At 35.6% G+C, this 17,450-nt stretch overlaps 1 protein-coding gene across 1 annotated transcript; it reads right to left on the bottom strand.

Moving 5' to 3' along the window:
• Positions 1 to 9,684: 9,684 nt before the first annotated feature.
• LOC140142079 (lengsin-like) lies at positions 9,685 to 14,982 on the bottom strand. The gene is made up of 2 exons (XM_072164029.1): positions 14,527 to 14,982; positions 9,685 to 11,033 (listed from the first exon to the last, which is right to left on the bottom strand). Exons 1-2 carry the CDS (start codon positions 14,735 to 14,737, stop codon positions 9,871 to 9,873), a joined length of 1,374 nt encoding a protein of 457 aa, XP_072020130.1. The 5' UTR covers positions 14,738 to 14,982; the 3' UTR covers positions 9,685 to 9,870.
• Positions 14,983 to 17,450: the final 2,468 nt, after the last annotated feature.

Genomic DNA, 17,450 nt, shown 5'->3' on the forward strand with positions numbered 1-17,450 from the left:
TTTAGAAGATATGAAACTCTTCAGTAGATAGCAAAGTGTGATATAACATTATCTTCAGAAGACATCAAAGTGTGCATGTTAAACTATCTTCAGAAGATAGCAATGTGTGCATGATCTTCAGAAGATGGCAAAGTGTGCATGATCTTCAGAAGATGGCAAAGTGTGCATGTTAAACTATATTCAGAAGATAGCAAAGTGTGCATGTTAAACTATATTCAGAAGATAGCAAAGTGTGCATGTAAAACTATCTTCAGAAGATGGCAAAGTGTGCATGTAAAACTCTTTCAGAAGATAGCAAAGTGTGCATGTTAAACTATATTCAGAAGATAGCAAAGTGTGCATGTTAAACTATATTCAGAAGATAGCAAAGTGTGCATGTAAAACTATCTTCAGAAGATGGCAAAGTGTGCATGTAAAACTATTTTCAGAAGATATCATGAAACTCTTAGTAGAAGTAGATAGCAAAGTGTGATATAACATTATCTTCTGAAGACATCAAAGTGTGCATGTTAAACTATCTTCAGAAGATAACAAAGTGTGCATGATCTTCAGAAGATGGCAAAGTGTGCATGTTAAACTATATTCAGAAGATAGCAAAGTGTGCATGTAAAACTATCTTCAGAAGATGGCAAAGTGTGCATGTAAAACTATATTCAGAAGATGGGAAAGTGTGCATGTAAAACTATCATCAGAAGATGGCAAAGTGTGCATGTAAAACTATATTCAGAAGATAGCAAAGTGTGCATGTTAAACTATCTTCAGAAGATGGGAAAGTGTGCATGTAAAACTATCATCAGAAGATGGCAAAGTGTGCATGTAAAACTATATTCAGAAGATAGCAAAGTGTGCATGTTAAACTATATTCAGAAGATAGCAAAGTGTGCATGTAAAACTATCTTCAGAGGATGGCAAAGCGTGCATGTAAAACTATCTTCAGAATGCAGCAAAGTGTGCAAGTAAAACTATCTTCAGAAGATGGCAAAGTGTGCATGTTAAACTATATTCAGAAGATAGCAAAGTGTGCATGTAAAACTATCTTCAGAAGATGGCAAAGTGTGCATGTAAAACTATATTCAGAAGATGGGAAAGTGTGCATGTAAAACTATCATCAGAAGATGGCAAAGTGTGCATGTAAAACTATATTCAGAAGATAGCAAAGTGTGCATGTTAAACTATCTTCAGAAGATGGGAAAGTGTGCATGTAAAACTATCATCAGAAGATGGCAAAGTGTGCATGTAAAACTATATTCAGAAGATAGCAAAGTGTGCATGTTAAACTATCTTCAGAATGCAGCAAAGTGTGCAAGTAAAACTATCTTCAGAAGATGGCAAAGTGTGCATGTTAAACTATCATCAGAAGATGGCAAAGTGTGTATGTAAAACTATCCTCAGAAGATGGCAAAGTGTGAATGTTAAACTATCTTCAGAAGATAGCAAAGTGTGCATGTAAAACTATCTTCAGAAGATAGCAAAGTGTGCATGTTAAACTATCTTCAGAAAATAGCAAAGTGTGCATGTAAAACTATCTTCAGAAGATGGCAGAGTGTGCATGTTAAACTATCTTCAGAAGATGGCAAAGTGTGCATGTAAAACTATCTTCAGAAGATGGCAGAGTGTGCATGTTAAACTATCTTCAGAAGGTGGCAAAGTGTGCATGTTAAACTTTAGTAGCTAAACTCTTCAGCAGATAGCAAAGTGCACTATCTTCAGAAGAAAGTGTGAATGTTCTTCAGAAGATGGCATGTTAAGGGGTATAATCCACGCGTCTAGTACGCACTCGTTTCTAACTGAAATTTCTGTGAAATCTTGTCCGCGCAGTTCTTGTCGCCACGCGCGCGTCAAACTAAAAACTGCGTGGAGTGTGCGGCAGGCGCTGGTAAGAAGTTCAGCTACGCGAGAGTACCATGTTTTTATCGCCATTTACCGGTACCAGTGATTTTTGTAAAAGAATGAAAGAAATAACTAAAGAAAGAAATCAAGGAAAAGTTCAAGAGTGAAAGAGTGAAAGAAAGAAAGAAAGAAAAAGAAAGAAAAAGAAAGAAAGAAAGAAAGAAAGAAAGAAAGAAAGAAAGAAAGAAAGAAAGAAAGAAAGAAAGAAAGAAAGAAAGAAAGAAAGAAAGAAAGAAAGAAAGAAAGAAAGAAAGAAAGAAAGAAAGAAAGAAAGAAAGAAAGAAAGAAAGAAAGAAAGAAAGAAAGAAAGAAAGAAAGAAAGAAAGAAAGAAAGAAAGAAAGAAAGAAAAGAAAAGGAAGATAAAAAAAAGAAAGACAAAGTGAAATAAAAGAAAATTTAAGAATATTAAAGGAAACTGAAAAAAATTAATGTAATCAATCAAATAAACAACGACAGAAAGAAGTGAGAAAGAATAATAAGAAAGGAAACGAAAACAAAACAAAGACAGAAGAAGGAAAGGTAAGAAAGAAGGAAGACAGAATTAAATAATGAGGGAAAATAAAGATAAAATAATAACCAAGATAACAAAATATATATAGACCTAGGCCTAATTAGACTAGGGCGAGCCCATTCAGAAATCCCAAAATGTATTATTTCATGGAAAAGAAAATTATGATGTAATTAAATGGTATTAGCGTTACACATCTCTCATTTGGTTACAGTGTAACTTCGTAATGTAATGTAACACAATTTAACTCAATTTTGGTAACGGCTGGGCAAGTGGAAATCAATAATACGTAAAAATAATATAGGCTTATAAATCCAAAATTTATTTATTTATAGGTATATATAATTATTATAAAACTAGGTCTATATTTTTTTTCTTATGCATACTGTCCATTTAAACAGGCACAGTAGGCATACGAAAAAATATATAAAAGGGGTGATATCAAACGGCCTTTTTATTTGTCTTATTAACTAGTATTATATAACTTATATTTTTTTATTATAAAGTAGTTTCTTATTTTACTGATTAATGAAATTATTTCAATAGTATTTTAAGGTAAAATTCTGTAATTTGAAATATATATCACATGAAGTCAATTAATTTTTTTAATAAAATGGCTATTTTCACATCTGACTTACTTCGCGTGCAACTGACTTTATAACTTAATGATAAAACGAGAAATAGTAGATCGAACCAAGTTGTCCCAGCAGACACAAAAAACGTTAAAACGTTTTAAACATTTGGATTTTGATTTAAGTAAATTAAATGTCGGGTTATATAAAGGTTATGAAAACGTTTTGTATGAAAACACACTACAATAATATTTCTAAATTATTGTTTTCAAAGTGTTATTGTAAAAAATATGTTATGCAAATAGTTTTTGCCAAATATTTTGTCAACACTAAAATAACATTATGTTAGAATGTTTGCAGTATAACGTTTTTGTGTGTTTTGAAAACGTTTTATACCCTTTATAGGCCTAACCCTAAATAACCCGACATTTAAACGTTTGCAACCTTTTCTAACCTTTGCGAATGATGTCGAAAATGTTTCGTATTTGCTGGGTACATACTGAGATGATATTTGAGTAATATTAATATCATTCTAAACATGATAAATAACGGGATCCGCTAATATTTAAGTTAATAATTAAAGGCCTATTCAGTGATAGCCTGCAAAAAATTAACATTGTATATAAACTGCATAGGAGTGAAGAATAAGTCATTAAAGTTGTCATATAGGTAGGCCTACAAATATTTTTGCTATGCAAAACAACGAGAAAAAACGGCAGCATTGACAAAGTTCAAATTCAATTCAATTTGAAATTACAGATTTATGTAAAATATCTCATTTTGTTTGTAGGCGCATGGCTTAACCACTTCAGGTTTTCGATTTATAAAGAACTTTTGAATCAAGAGGGTTAATAAAACCGAAGAAAATCACCCACTGTCATGTTGCAGGTGTTTGCGATATCACCTGCATACGCGGACAATTTAGCGCGTATGAGCTGCGACAAGTTTTTGCGAGTGACGCGCTATGATATCGGACTGGTATTTTGAACCAAAAAATATGCCATTTCTGCTCAAATTGCGAAAAAAGTAACTCCGTGACCCCTATTTTTTATTAGCTTTAATGAAATATCCTATCAGTGCGCATGTTATATCAAAAAATAAGCAAAATTGTTCGGGTAGATTTTTTGTTGTAATCGAAAACATGTCTAAAATTGTCATTTTCCCATAGACGCCTGTACTAATTTTTCCCAAAAACAGCATTTTTAAAATGGTTATTTCTCGAAAACTAACTCCGTGACCCCTCTTTTTTATTTTAGATATTCGAAGTATATCGATGAAATTTAATTGGTACGAAGTTTAAGAAAAATCGTTCGGCGGAATCTTGTATGGATTATACCCCTTAAGATGGCAAAGTGTGCATTTAAAACTCTTTAGTAGCTAAACCCTTCAGAAGAAATCTTCAGAAGAAAATGTGAATGTAAAACTATATTAGCAAAGTGTGAATGTAAAACTATCTTCAGTAGCTGGCATAGTGTGCATGTAAAACTATCTTCACAAGATGTCAAAGTGTGCATGCACAACTCTTCGGATGTCAAAGTAGGCATATATATCTTCCGAAGATAGTAAAGGCCTAATGGTCTCAATAAGCTGGTTACACATGAGCACCCCTATACATACATATCACGTAAATAATGCCAATGGTATATCTTTATATTTGAGACTAGAATTCGAAGTAGGCCTATACGCACACATACGAAGAATCACAGGTTGATGATATAAACATGATTTTAATCCTTTATCATTTGTACCGATTCATAAGGGAACAAACCAAAAGATCGATGATGTCCTTTAAACGAAACTAGTTTCGTTTAGGGGGAGGGGATAAAAATACTCGATTACGTTTGTACAAAAACATTGGTCTGATGAATATCTCATAATTATGATTTTTTTTTTAACAAAAAATAAATTTTGCATAATAAACTGTTCACTAATAAATAATAATATTATTGCAAATATCAACATGTTTCTAATTTTTAGCAGAACGTCTGCATGCGCGTATTTTTTTTTGGGGGGGGCTTTGGGGGTGCCAGCCCTGGGGTCAAAGCAGGGGGCGGCAAAATCGAAGGGGCAGTGGGAAGAAGGGGTGCCTTTTAAATAGAACGCTCTAAAAGGCTTGGAAAACAATATACGGAAACGCTTCAATATGCAAATTTACCTGCTCGCTGCACTTGCAATAGGCCTATATATATAATTACCTAGACCATTTAAAGTTTGCAAATTGGGATCCAAAAACCCGGGCCAAAAACATTTGGTATGTGCAGGGGGCGATTTTCTGGCAGAAGGGGGTGTGATGTTTGGCAGGCCGAAGGAGGAAGGGCATGCATTTCTTTGGCATGCCCTTTGGAAATTTTGCCCTCCCCAGGTGGACTCATAATTATTGCACAGCCCCTTAATATCTGCTGAACCATCTAACAAACACCGATGGTTTGCTTTTCCAACTTGCTGATTAATAAGTTGACCTTGAAAAGATGATCTCCAAAATACTGCAAACTTTCGCACGTATTCATTTGTCTTTATAATTATAGTTTCACGGTCATTGATTTTAGGGAACAATAACACGAAATCTGTTCAATTATCCATCTGGGGATACAATGACCTCGAAGATCTGGGCATTATTCATGACCTTAACCTATTTAATTTTGTACAAATGGCTATATTTGATTATATTTTATAGGACTTCCAATATAATGACACCAAAAACTCAGAAAAATAAGAATTTAAAACCACGGAAAATATGAACCCAATAGAAATCATATTATGTTGGCTACATTGTATTCGTATATCGCCTCTAAAACTCGCATCAACTAAGAATGAATTTTAAAAAAGCACGTCCTTAAAAGGGTCTATTATTCAGGGCTGAAATTTATAGCTTTTGATTGTGGCCAAAATAGACAAAAATGCCACTGAAGAACGTCTGCTAAATATTCCCGGGACTGTCCGCAGGACCTGCCCCACTGTTCAAAGGACAGTAACAAAACGTTGTAACCAATCGCCAAATCGTGGATACGCGCCTGATAGCTGAGACGAATATACCTTTAGGTATATTCGTCTCAGCCTGATAGATAGGGATGGTTGTTTCACTAGCCCCATGGAAATCTAAAAAGCGGAGACCTAAAACAGGAATCTCAAAGTAGCCATTCTCTATCAATATAGGGCTTTTATGCACTTATAGATAAATAAATTGTCTTATTTTATTAATTTAATAACTTCTTTATTATAAATAAAATGACACATAACTATTTGATTCATAAAATTACATTCAACAAAATGATTGAAGAGAAAACACACAAGGCACTAGGCAGACTGTTATAGAATGGAGTATGTAAGATGCCATGTCCATAGCTTCGCAGGAGTTTCCGACTAGCAATCAACATGATCAGCACATTCAGAAAAACACAGTTTAAGAGTGAAGATTGTAGTGAGTAACCAGTCCTTTATAAATGTGCTGGCCACTATCTATTATAATATAGTAGGCTTAAACTATACATTGCGAATTAATTAAGTTATTTTAAAATAAAATGTACATGTAAGTTAACTCAAACCGGCAGTGTATATATCGAAAGCAGTGAAATCGGACATTCCTAAGCGAAGATATTGAGTTCGTAAGTTCTGGTATTACAAAATTGGAAATTGAGATATCGTGGGTAAAAAGCTGAAAAGACAAAAAACCCAACGACAACAACAACAACAACAAAACAAACAGACCAGAACAATTTGGAGTACATGTAATGAATTAAAAGAGTTGACATGAGATTAGGAATTAATGTTTTCTGCTGTTTCAGTGTGCATGTTCTCATCGTTGATGGTTTGGTGGACTGTCATGTAGATGTAAGCGTGATCCTAAAAATGCCTTTCACATTGACCAAAACTAATTACAAGACCTCTTCTACATTGAGGCTGGCTTTCCCTTTTAAAGGGAATTTTTATTGTACGTATACATCGTACACATCATAACATGTTGTCCCTTTTCCCAGACGATCATGACAATCGGATAAAGAAGTTCAAATTTGTAGTTCAATTAGTTATGGCGTATAAAATTAATGTTTAGGTTTTCGTCTCCTCCCTCCTCAATTTCTGGGATTTGTCAGATTTTTTTTGATTTTTTAGATTTTACAATTATTTTAGACTTTGGAATGATTGATGAATTTTTCATACATATAAATAAGTTTATTAGAGAACAAGGACCACTTCCAAGTCTTTTGTGGTACTCTAGGGGTTTATCCTCAGAATCTCACATTTGAAAAAAAAGTGCCTCATCGTTTCCTCGAGCACTGTTGGAAAATACCGAAAACTACAGACAATGCTGATTTTACACTGAAAAAAAAACACCTCCCTCCCTCATCAATTCATGAAAATCCTCTGGACGAGAACCAAAATATTAATTTTATACGGCCTTATCAAGGTATAAGTATTTTTTTATGTTTTTGTTATATAGGTTAGAAAGTGTAAGACCAAGTAATAGGTCTTCAATAGGAAGTGCCGGAACTTTTTTTCGCTCAGGTACACCTGAGTGAATATATACATTCAGTTTAGACCTTGAAATAAAATTTGACCCTTGAACCTAAGTAGCTCCAAGTCGAGCTTCTTTTACAAATGCTCTTGCTTTGTAATCACTAAAAATATTTTGTAGAATAATGGATGGTATCTTAGTAATAGAAATGCACTAATGCAGACTACTGCCAGCTCCTAAAATAACATCACTCCTCGTGACATAGTTCATAAATATATGCAGCAGTGAGATTTCTAGTTTGAGGTGGGGATAGGATATTAGCCTCATTCCACATGAAATTATTTATAAAACTGTGTTCTGTAGCCCATAGTGGAGGGTTTTGTTACCTGGGAATGATAATCAGTTTCAATATTATGAGTGTTGACAGATTGATAGTGTAGTGGTCTGGAAGTTGAAGTTGAAGTTTAATAACAAGTTACAAACTGTCCATGAACAGATTTTGTTTTATGGACAAAGTCAGCTAGCTAGGTCAGCCTGCATGGTCAATTATACCAAGTTACCAAATGTCCATGAACTTCTTAAATTTGCAATGAGAGATAAGTAAGGTGTTCTGATGGTTCTGGATTTGCCAGAAGTTCACAGTGGTCATCTCATCCACACTATATACACAGTAGTCATCTCATTCACACTCTACACAACAGCCTTCCACAGCATCATCTTCAAGAATCAAGACCAACAGAAATTGGAATATTCCGCAGATACAAATTTATATCCAGCAGCATCTTCAACGCCAACAGATTGAAATATCCCACAAACACAAATTTATCAAGTTTAAACCATTTTGGGTAAAATGGCATCTGAAATAGAACAGAGCACATTGGAGCTAAGGGCTTAAATTTTTTTTTTTTTTTTGTAAAAATGATGCATTGGTGATAAAGTGGTGTAATATTTAAATTGTATTATTTAGATCGTTAACATATACAACTTAACCTTTACTTTTTATTTTCATGGGTAACATTCAAGTGCATAGGCCTACATCACTAAATGTGACATAATATGTTAAAGGAGTATTTCACAATCCTATAGCATCCACTTTTTATGACATTTGTCAGTAGATATCCAGGAGCAAAAGCTTAAATCTCACAACTTCAGTTGATCAGATTGTTTGTTTGCAAGAATAAAATAAGCATGTACGCTTATCAATCAACATCAAAATTGATGAGTACTGGTATCATTTTGATACAGCCTCTATGTGTACTTATGCCCCATATGCCACTTGCTGTGTTGTAATTTGGCGAACAAGTTTGACGATATGCTTGCTAAACGAATTAATCGGCAAGAATTATTTTATACAGAAACAGTTCTGCCAGAGTTTTCCAGTGGTATAAAAATGATAAAAATCTGAATATTTCTGTACAAAGTGTGGATCACGGAATGCCCCTTTCAAATTGTGTTGAATTGATGTTTGTAAATTACTTTAGTATAACTTTGGGTTTACTTTTCATTACCATTTGTATATATTACATGTACATGTTGAAGTGTTTAAAAAAATCCAATATGGGGTGGGGGCCTACATATACACAAAATAGACCTACGTACACCATCGAAACCTGTTTCTTACTTCATGTATGTTGTGTTACACTCTGATCAGCTCATAATAGGCGGGACTCATAACATTGTGGATTGATATACATGTAGAATGGCATACACACACACCTACGCGAACTGCGCTTTGCATATTGCGTGAATGACACATGCTTTTGTGAATTTACGCGCGGCGTAATTTGGAACTTTACTGACTTGCGCAGTAACAAAAAACGAATAATTCCCGCCTATTAAGAGCTGATCATAGTATAAATATATAGAATAACATTAAAGCTATGGTACACTTTTTTAAAACAAGAAGTTTATTAGTAGGCCTACATGAATTATCACCGACCTACATTGTACAACCATGTTTTCTAATCATGCCTGAGCACTCCCTTTTAAGGGTTTTTTTATTTACCCTCCACAACAGTACTTCATTATAGGGGTAACCTATTATGCCCATTAGTTTAATTCCTTGTTACAGTGATTCCTTGTAAAGTAAAGTCCCGCGATCCCGGCAACTTATCAACATTTCAGGATTACGGTGTCTGGCAGAGAGGGAGGGGGTCGGCCGAGAAACGGAACTTTCGTTTAAAGGACGTCATCGATATGTATTTCTTACAATAATTATTATTTCATATATTCAAAGTTTATATAAATAGACTATATGTACGTATTTAGTTATTTTCATAGCTGTACTTTTTGTTAAAACACCTACTCCGTCGTATTTCTGTGCTTTTTTTTTTTTTTTTTTTGTTAAAACACCGGCTCCATCCTATTTGCAGTTTGCAATATTTATTTTATTAGCTGTTGTTGTTTAATTTGAGAGAAAATTAATACGAAACCACGTCCCTTCCCTGCATTACATACTTTCAAAATATAATATGTGCTCCCAGTCACTGTCCCCATCCCCATTGACCTTTGCCTCCCGGTTTGCCTTTTCCTCTAGTTCCATTTCATGCATCTTGGCTGCCGTGAAGAGTTTTACAAAGTCCTCTCCCATCGACTTACATATGACTTCGTCATCCAAAAATGCCTTCAACGCATCTTTCATGTTATGGGGTATCATCGAAGTTCCCAGTGGTAGATTCATGTTGTTGTAAGCGCTTCCACTTACTCCTTTTGGAAGAGCTAATTTATGTTGGATACCATCTATGCCAGCTGCAACAGTAGCAGCTAATGTTAAGTACGGATTACTCGCACTGGAGCTGGCTCGATTTTCCATGTATGCATTCTTGGCATCATCTCTAAGCTTAACGCGTAGATAGCAAGAACGATTATCTACCCCCCACGTAGCATTCACGGGTGTGGTAAAATCATAACGCCTAAAGCAATTGACAGTTGGTGTTAGCAATAAAGCAAGTCCGGGAGCGTGTTTTAAAATTCCCGCCATCCAATGCTGGGCAACTTGTGAAAGTCCAGTTGGATCGTCTGGATCATGCGTCAGCGGGATTGTTTCTGTGACATCCCATAACGAATGACAAAAATGAGCTCCGTTAGATTCGTCATCAAAGAAAGGTTTGGTCATAAATGTCGCCATATAACCTTGCTGGTATGCTATCTCTTTTATGCTAATTTTATATGTGTGCGCATTATCAGGGGCGCGTATTCCAAAAGCAGGTCTGTAGGTGACTTGTAACTGCCCTGCTCCGCAGCCGGTTTCTAAAGTCTCTATTTCTACGCCTACCTTAGGTAGTTGTTTCGCGATTTCATTATAAAATTTCCCGAGTTGAAAGTTGTTGCTGGTTGCGCGAAGATTGCCAATATCGTAAATAGGTTTTCTCGTTTCTTTATCGACCAAATAAAACTCGTGTTCATGAGCAGATAGGAGAGAATATCCGAGATTTTTGAGACGATCGAGCTGTCTTTTTGCAATATTGCGAGGATATGCCGCTATTGGTATGCCATCCAGCCTGGGTTCTAGGAGTACACGACCTGTAGTATTTCCGCACCAAGGTAGAAGAGTGAATGTGTTGTATTCAGGAAAACACACGCAGTCGCCAAAATTTCTCTTTTCCAAGTACTCTGTAATAATATAAAAGCAAGGACATGATTCTTGAGGTAAATTCTGTCAAATGTCATCATCATCAACAACAACAAAGCGGCATTTGTATACGAAAAGTTCCCCTTTTTGCTGAATCCCCCTGAAATTCACTTTACCCCCATCCCCCTTAATTTGATTCAAGGGCGTAGCAAGAGCTTCGGGGGCTCTTGGACAAGGGCACTTTTAACATTTCCTGTCATTTTCTTGTTACGTTAGAATTAATTGGAATATCCTAGATGTATCATTTATATGTAATATAAATAATAGGGGTCCAAGAATTTACCCCTGGGGTACACCACAACTTGTATTTTAATTCTTGAACTTCTAAAAACTTGAACTTTAATTTGAAAATGTCATAACATAATTATTATCTAGAAAGCAAAATTAAACTAAAATATTTTCAGATATTGGCGTAATATCATCGTCAGGACAACAGATACATAAATTATATAGATTTTGAAGGTGCATATGACTCTGTTTTAATGTCATTTTCTGGGTCTAGCTACAGCTCGATGAAAGTACACACATATAGTTAATGAATATATCAAATTAACGGTAATATGTTTTATAGAATTTTTTTAAATGTTAATGAGAAAAGAAATTGTTTGGTGTTATTTAGAAGGGTAGGTTTCATTATGGAAGTACTGTACTTCCATGGTTTCATTTGAAATGTAAATCCATTTAATCATGGAAGTACACGTAGGCTTCTTCCATGATTTAACCGAATTGGTCGTTATTTTTACTTAGCTACAGCTCGATAGCACACACCTCACACCTGGTTCACTAAAGCCATATTATAACATTTCTGTAAAAATAGATTAGTATTTATTTTCCATAACATATTAGCTTTTACTGTCAGATATATCCCCTTTTAATTTTGAGCCGAACAACTGAGGTAAAGCATAGAAAATTGGAATTTACTACCAGCGCCCATGTTACTCCCGCGGTTGTAATACGGTACGATCCTCGGGGTGTGTGTATGTGTATCCCGCACGCCGTGTACGTACTGTGCATACGTGTTCGACTAATATTTCCATCGTAATAATAAAACGCCGGTGTCGTGGTCCATCGTTTTATTCAAAATCTCGGATTTTGACAAAACTACAGCACCTAAAGTCCTGATTTTTGCAGAGTATATTTATTGACTAAAGTACATTACAATTGTGTAAAAACCAGAATTTAAAATATTTTTGAGGGCGTTCTCCTCAGCAAATATTATAATATAGCTTTAATGTCACGGTAACGGTAGGCCCTATGTTTAAAAAGGTTACTTAGAAATAGAATGTATAAACGCATAAAAACTCCAAATTTGCATAAAAAGAACACATGTGCCTACAATTTGATATGATTACAATCTTTGTAAAATAGATTTATTTAGAAGGCTAGATTCTCATTTAAATTAACTTTAAAGGGTTTTTTTTGTTTGGTTTTTTTTTCTTGGTTTTTTGTTTTTGTTTTTGTTTTTTGTTTGTTCGCACTTTGGTGTTTTAATGTATGTTATAGGTAATAGGACATTGCCTAGTTAACGTCACTGTGTGAAAAATAACCGGCCAATATTTAAAGTTCTCTCTGATAATCTAGAAAATATAGTTTTGTAACATGTCTTATATTTTTAGCTATATAATTTAGGTGTTTGGAAATATGTTTTAGGAAGGATATGTAAACGACAGATAACACCAAAAAATATGAAGAAATTATTTCCAAACCGTGTTAAGTCTACAACCATTATGTTTCTCATTTTCAAGAATGCTGGTTAACAATAAACAGACTATTGTCTCATTTCGTAAACAAAGGCCCACAGAGTATTGCACCCTTGCGTTTGCTATATAATTGGTTACCCAACTGAAACTATACCTCATTGCAATACCGCACAGGTAAAACAGAAACATGTGTAGTGTGGATTTAACCAGAGAAGATCTGATTTAACATAGTTGAGCTGTTTTCAATGAGTGTTATCTTGGTTTAATAGCTTTTAATGAGGTTTAAGTCCTGCAAAGGTCGTGGTGAATTCTACTGTAGACATGACTGCATTTAGACTATGCCATAGTCGATTTTTGATAAATGAAAATATGTTATTAATCATGATGAACGCATTCAGTTGAACTCGAAATAATACTTATATCTATGACATCAAAATACTAATAAATGGTTATGAAAAAGTTTATTATAATTATATTAGTGCAATAACAGTAAACTCTACGTAGGCATATATTATTAAATGCAACATATTATAATGGCATAATTATAATGGCACTTCAATACTGAACCATTCTAATTTTAGAATCTACCAGGTTATTCGAGCCCGAGTTGGGAAGCCAACAAACAGAGGGAGTATACGGTGACTAAAAAGATCAGATGTGAAAATCTATCAATTGTGCACAAATTAATTAATTCAGAGTTTTAAGCTTTTATTCAATAGCCAGAGTATGCACAATGAGCAAGTGGACTACGGAGAAGCCTAGACTGCATTATGCAAAAATCACATTTTTGACCAAAAATCACGTGTTTTCACCCAATACAAAATTCTACGTCTCGTCCAATATTTTAAAACTCATAGCTTGACCAATAAATTTGTGTATTGGGTTCAAAATCGGACATAGCATCTCGGAGAAATCGTTCGCTGAATAAAACAAAGTATCTGGAAAAAGAAACATATTAAGTTAGGGGTTATGGCGCCCAAATGGAAATGACTAATTGTTGACCCCATTTTTTCCAGGGTGCTCAAGAATCTAAAAAGTGTGTGTGTATGGGGGGGGGGGGGGGGCGCCCAAAACTTCAACAAAAATTAACGCAATTTAGAGATAGCGATATGTTGATGCGAATATTATTATTACCGGCGCGGCGCTACCGGTATACCGTAGACCTACACAGTGCACCAACTGCTTCCCAATTGATACATTGCAATAAATAACGCCTATTTTTTCATGGGGAGTTCTACTTTTCGAGAACCTTTTTTTAACCATCGCCATTTCGGCGCAGCTCCCCAATATAAAGCGCCCAGGGCACATGTCTCCCGACCGCTATCTACGCCGCAGTTATAGAACATAATATCAGAACGGTAAACCCCGGCGGTAAACTGCATATCCGTCTTTACACGCTTTTCAATGGGAAATTAACTTTGCTGCTTGGATGATGTCACGAGAGGGTAGCATTTATTCCGTATTGAAAAGCGTGTAAAGACGGATATGCAGTCGACCGGTCATATACAACATAATTATACAAAGTTCACCGTGCATCAGAACAAAAACTCAACTCAGCATGCAAAACACTTGAATCACCAACAGAACTTTTACGACTAATTTATGTAAATTGACTTAATCTTCGTATGAGTGTAGTGTGAGTAGGCCTACAGTAAGGGTTCCGACGCAGTGAAAATGATTCATAGAAATGACATAACTGAAGAGCACCACATCTGACATTGCCCCTTTTTTGCATTGGCAGTTCTGGGTCTTAGGCTTGGAAAGTTGTTCTTACCTTTTGATCCATGTACAATATTGTACCCGGGGTCTTTATTCATAAATCCAAGCCCAAAATTGAGTCCTTCGCTTGCCTTCTTCTTGAACAGTGATGTTGGTATTGTTTTGCAGCGAGGTACACCGTGCATATCAGACAACTCAAAACGTACCAGATTGACTTCTCTGCTCTCCAGTAATTCTAAAACTTTTGCTTGGTCCATCATGTCCATGTCGGCCAGGCTATCATAAAATAGTACTTCCAACCAAAACCGAGACTCCTTGATTAATTCCCTTGAATAGGTACATTGATTTTGAGATAGACCGGTAGAATTGACAGGGATAGTTAAAATAAAAGCAGTCTACCGTGTCACGGGTCAAAAACCGTGTCCTTAGTCCCTTTAATAAATTTGCCAAAAAACATAATAAATTATTAGAGAAATTTCGACTGATTTTCAAACGTATCCATCATGCGCCCGTTCATATATTCAAAATCACTCTCATGTGAATGATGAATGATCATCATGATCACGGTCGTATGATACGTACGTTTTCCATGGAAATCGCAAGCTCTCTATTTATTACATGTACAAAAGTTATATGCATCATAATCTATATATTATGTTAATATTTTATACTATTAAAGAGGAACTTGCCGATAATCGATACTTTGAAGAGGAACTGATCGATTCATCGGTATCATCTCGGAGATTATAAATATATCTCAACAATGGCGCCGTAGATTTCTTTTTGACATGGGGATAGAGATGAAAAACATTTCTTGGAAGTAGGCATATTAATAGTGAATCCGGCACTTTTTGGCAACATTAATGATGGCGTAGGTTTCTTTTGACATGGGGAATGGGGTCCGTTTAAATCAATTTCTTGAAATAGGCCTACAGTGAATCCAGTACATTTTGGCGACAGATTAATTTATGGCTATTAATGAAGCTAATGGTAAATTATATGGTGCAAAAGTGGAACAAATTCGCACGACGAAGACCGCAACAATTGGCACTGTGACTTTTTTTTTTTTAGATTTTTAGTTTGGCCAAATATGAGGTTAATTTTGTCAGAAACCCACATGTATACAGGTGTCAACTTGAGGGTGATTGTATGGACCATTGCCCTTATCAAACCCCCACCCCGGCCCCCCACCACCGGGAATTTACGCCTATGTAACTCAACCTTCTTGAAACCCAACGTTGCTATTAGGCCTAGGCCTATTTGATGAAACAGAAACAAAGTTAATAGAAAGAACGAACGAACGAAAGAAAGAAAGAACCGGCCACAATACATGCGTGCAAAAGTGGAACAAATTCGCACGAAGACCGCAAAAATGGGCACTTTTTATAGTTTGGCCAAATATGAGGTTAATTTTGTCTGAAACCCACATGTACATATAGGCCTATGTATACAGGTGTCCCGGGACAGGTGTCAACTTGGGGGTGATTGTATGGACCATTGCCCTTATCAAAATATTAGGGGGATTTATCCACCACCCCATACAACCGGCATGTAACTCAACCTTCTTGAAACCCAATGTTGCTATAGGCCTACTGATGAAACTTGATGAAACAGAAACAAATTTATAAGAAAGAACGAACGAAAGAAAGAAACCACATACATGCGTAAACATGGAGGTGATTGTATATAGACCATGCCCCAAAAAATTGGGGGAATTTATTCCCCACTCCGGGATTTATGCCTAAGTAAAAAAAGAAGAAGGAAGGAAGGCAAGAAGGAAGGAAGGAAAGAAAGAAAGAAAAAGAAAGAAAGAAGGAAAGAAAGAAAGACAGACAGAAAGAAAGAAAGAAAGAAAGAAAAAGAGAACGAAACAAAAGGGAAAGCAAGAACGAGAAAGGGAGAGAGAAACGAAAAGAAAGAAAGGGAAAGACAAAGAAAAAAGACATAGAAAGAAAGAAAGAGCTAGAGCGAGAGAGAGACAGAGAGAAAGAAAGGGAACAAGCAAGAAAATGAAAAGGAGAGAAATGGAACGAAATAACGGGAAAGCAAGAAATGGAAAGAGATAGAGAGAGAGAAACTGAAAGAAAAAAGGAAAGACAAAGAAAAAATAAGTCAAAAGGGTGTTTAGGTACAAACATTAAGCAAAAGATTATGCTAATGGAAGTCGTTTGCAAAATGGAGGCAAAAAATGGTACCACATCACTGACCACGTAATAATTGAGCTGGTGAATCGATACCAATTGCCATGATTACCATTTCCATCGTTTATGCTAACCGCTCCCGTTTACTCATCTAGCGGGGGCCCGCGCGTATGGGGTTATATCAGATGAGAAATTGTTTTTAGGTACCGCACCGCTCCCCGCACCGCTCCCCGCTGCCCCGCACCGCAGCCCCGCACCGCTTTGGTCCGCATATAAACACCCCAGTCAAGGTCATCGTAGAGCTATTTTTAACATGGGAGTGTGGAAGAGGGGAAGATTCAGGCACAAAAATCCCACAAAAAACACCTAATGGTTAAATTATGGTTTTGAATAGCTAAATGGTTGAAATGGCAAGCCCTAATAATGTAGATTTTCATGTTGGACCCTCATTCTACATTGGGGTACTGCGTTTATCATTTATATTTAAAGCAATTTAATTTGAGACCAAGGAAAAGGCATATAATAATTTATTAAAGTAAATGATTTAATTTTACTCATGATATGATGTGCTTTTCCCTGCAATGAAAAGCTGCTCTGTTGATTTATACAATCTTGAACTTCAGCAGCGATAGAAACACCAACATGAAATTGGGAAAAGGTGTCGATATCGTAAAGCGTTTTTAAACATTGCATCGTTTTGTGATCAACACTGTTAAAACACAGTCTATTAAAACAAAGTCTATTATTGTAAGGGAGAGGAAGCCAAGCCAAAATGTTTGAGAGAACCAGTAAAACATTACACGTGATTTGATATGCTTCAACATTCACAAGGAAACTG

Source organism: Amphiura filiformis, chromosome 20 (genome assembly GCF_039555335.1).
Source record: "Amphiura filiformis chromosome 20, Afil_fr2py, whole genome shotgun sequence".
Taxonomy (NCBI): Eukaryota; Metazoa; Echinodermata; class Ophiuroidea; order Amphilepidida; family Amphiuridae; genus Amphiura; species Amphiura filiformis.